Source organism: Theropithecus gelada, chromosome 1 (genome assembly GCF_003255815.1).
Source record: "Theropithecus gelada isolate Dixy chromosome 1, Tgel_1.0, whole genome shotgun sequence".
Classification (NCBI taxonomy): domain Eukaryota; kingdom Metazoa; phylum Chordata; class Mammalia; order Primates; family Cercopithecidae; genus Theropithecus; species Theropithecus gelada.
In genome coordinates, this window is record NC_037668.1 from 162,743,371 (window position 1) to 162,745,702 (window position 2,332).

Below are 2,332 nucleotides of genomic sequence, written 5' to 3' on the forward strand. Positions count from 1 at the left end.
GAAAGGTGTGCAAGAAGTATGGCAGATGCTGAAAAATAGATGCTGAAACTTGGGCTGTTTTAAACAACAAAGAGTGGCAAAGAACAGAGCAAAAGCAAAAATAAAATGAGACCACCAAGAAGTGTTCGATTTTGCTTCCCTAGTTCCACTCTACCCTCGCCCTGCATATACTTTCTTCCCAGCCTCCCTGCATTCCATTGTTCCAGGGTCCTCTTTTCAACTGTAGTTCTCAATCAGGAGCAATTTTCCCCCCAGGGGACATTCAGCAATGTCTGGAGATATTTTTGGTTGTCACAACTAGAGGATACTATCAACATCTAGTGCAATAGCTGGGGATGCCGCTGTGAAAGGAGAATAAATCTCAGGACCCCAAAATCACTAAGCCAAAAGGAAAAGTCAAGCTGGGAACTGTGTCAATCAGACAAAACTGCCTCCCTCCCTTTTTTTTTTTTTTTTTTTTTTTTTTGAGACAGAGTTTTCCCTCTTGTTGCCCAGGCTGGAGTGCAGTGGCACGATCTCAGCTCACTGCAACATCTGCCCTCTACGTTTAAGCAATTCTTCTGCTTCTGCCTCCTGGGTAGTTGGGATTACAGGTCCCCGCCACCAAGCCCAGCTAATTTTTGTATTTTCAGTAGAGACAGAGTTTCACCATGTTGGCCAGGCTGGTCTCGAACTCCTGACCTCAGGCAATCCACCTGCCTCGGCCTCCCTAAGTGCTGGGATTATAGGCATGAGCCACCGCGCCCAGCCCTGCCTCCCATTTTATTCCTAAATAAGATAGCTACAAAGATTTTTGCTTTTTTTTTTTTTTTTTGAAATGAAAGGCCTCACATATTTATTACTGAACCCAGCCAACCAACGCATTCATAATAGATTCAGAGAGGAAAATACGTTGAACTCTCCAGAGAGTGGTGACATTTTCAGTTTGATATGGTAATGTGATTGTGACCTTCAGACAGCACAAATATATGTGCCATCTCATGTGCAATTCCTTATAGACCCAGCTTGGTTCTTCTCCAATGTCTCCTTTTGGAGTTGTACCTTATTTTATTTCCATTTTTCATCTGAATCCACTGGGGAATGGGACGATTTTGCTTTTGTTTCTTGGCCAGGAATCGCTTAATCCTGAAAGTCCTGTGAGAAGACATGGCAAGAAGTGGAAGCAAGAACACACCACGATGGCAGAGAAAGGAAAAGAGAGCAGATTTTTGTTTTTTAAAGCTATATTCCTTCCTCACCATTTGCCCGCAAGGAAATTCCTTGTGGGCCTCAGGATCTTTACCCTAAAACAGTTCTGTTGAATTTCACCTTGGCAATGTAAATTGATAGCTTCTCTTCAAAGATGCGGGACAAAGAACTCAAAGTCGTCCTGCTCACCTGAGACAAATGTGTATCTGATATATCCCTCTGACTTCTTGTTTATGTAAAAATGCAGATTCACCGAGCCAAGCTAAGGCATAAGTGATCATTCCTCTACCCCCACCTCACATGTAAATTGCATATTCAGTGAAAGGCAGATCGAAGACTCAAAATAATGCAAACATTTGTCTCTTATCTACCTATGACTTGGAAGCCCCTGCTTCAAGTTGTCCTGCCTTTCTGGACCAAACCAAAGTACGTCTTACATGTATTGATTGATGTCTTATGTCTCCCTAAAACGTATAAACCCAAGCTGTGCTCTGACCACCTTGGAACACATAGTCAGGACCTCCTGAGGCTGTGTCACAGGTGCATCCCTAACCTTGGCAAAACAAACTTTCTGAGTTGATTGAGACCTGTCTTGGATACTTTTGGTTCATACTGCTAAGCAAACTATGATGGGCAGAACAGCCCTTGACAACAAAGAATTGACCAGTCTAAAATGTGAATAGCGCCAAGGTTGAGAAACCCTGCTCTGTGATAAATCAGCAATAGCTTCCGTGACAGAGTGAGACCACATTTAAACAGTTGTCCTAAAAGCAGAGAGTGTCAAAATGATGCAAGAAGAGAACAGATTCTTCAAACAGCAGATGGGTCAAAAGAAATTCTTTCCACCACAAAAGGCAAAACCACTAGTTCAACGAATAAGTCATGGTACATAAAACGTGTCTGGAAAAATATTTATAAGGGAAAATTCATGAATGTAAAGTCTTTACATTTAGATTTGTGTTTGGTCAATATAAGCACTTGGGATTTATAGTATAAAAATAATCTGAATCCTTGAAAGGATTATACCTATATTTTATAAATCTATGAACTTCTCTCTCTGACTCCCTCCAACCAAGATTTTACCTCTACCACTCAACCAAACTTGTTATTGTCACGATTTCTAATAACTTCCTGGTTGCACAAT

General features: G+C 41.5%; 1 protein-coding gene across 1 annotated transcript; it reads right to left on the minus strand.

The window, feature by feature from the left end:
- Window positions 1-813: 813 nt before the first annotated feature.
- LOC112610267 (60S ribosomal protein L39-like) lies at window positions 814-1,148 on the minus strand. Its single transcript, XM_025363639.1, has one exon. The coding sequence runs from the start codon at window positions 1,146-1,148 to the stop codon at window positions 993-995; it is 156 nt and encodes a 51-aa protein (XP_025219424.1). The 3' UTR covers window positions 814-992.
- Window positions 1,149-2,332: the final 1,184 nt, after the last annotated feature.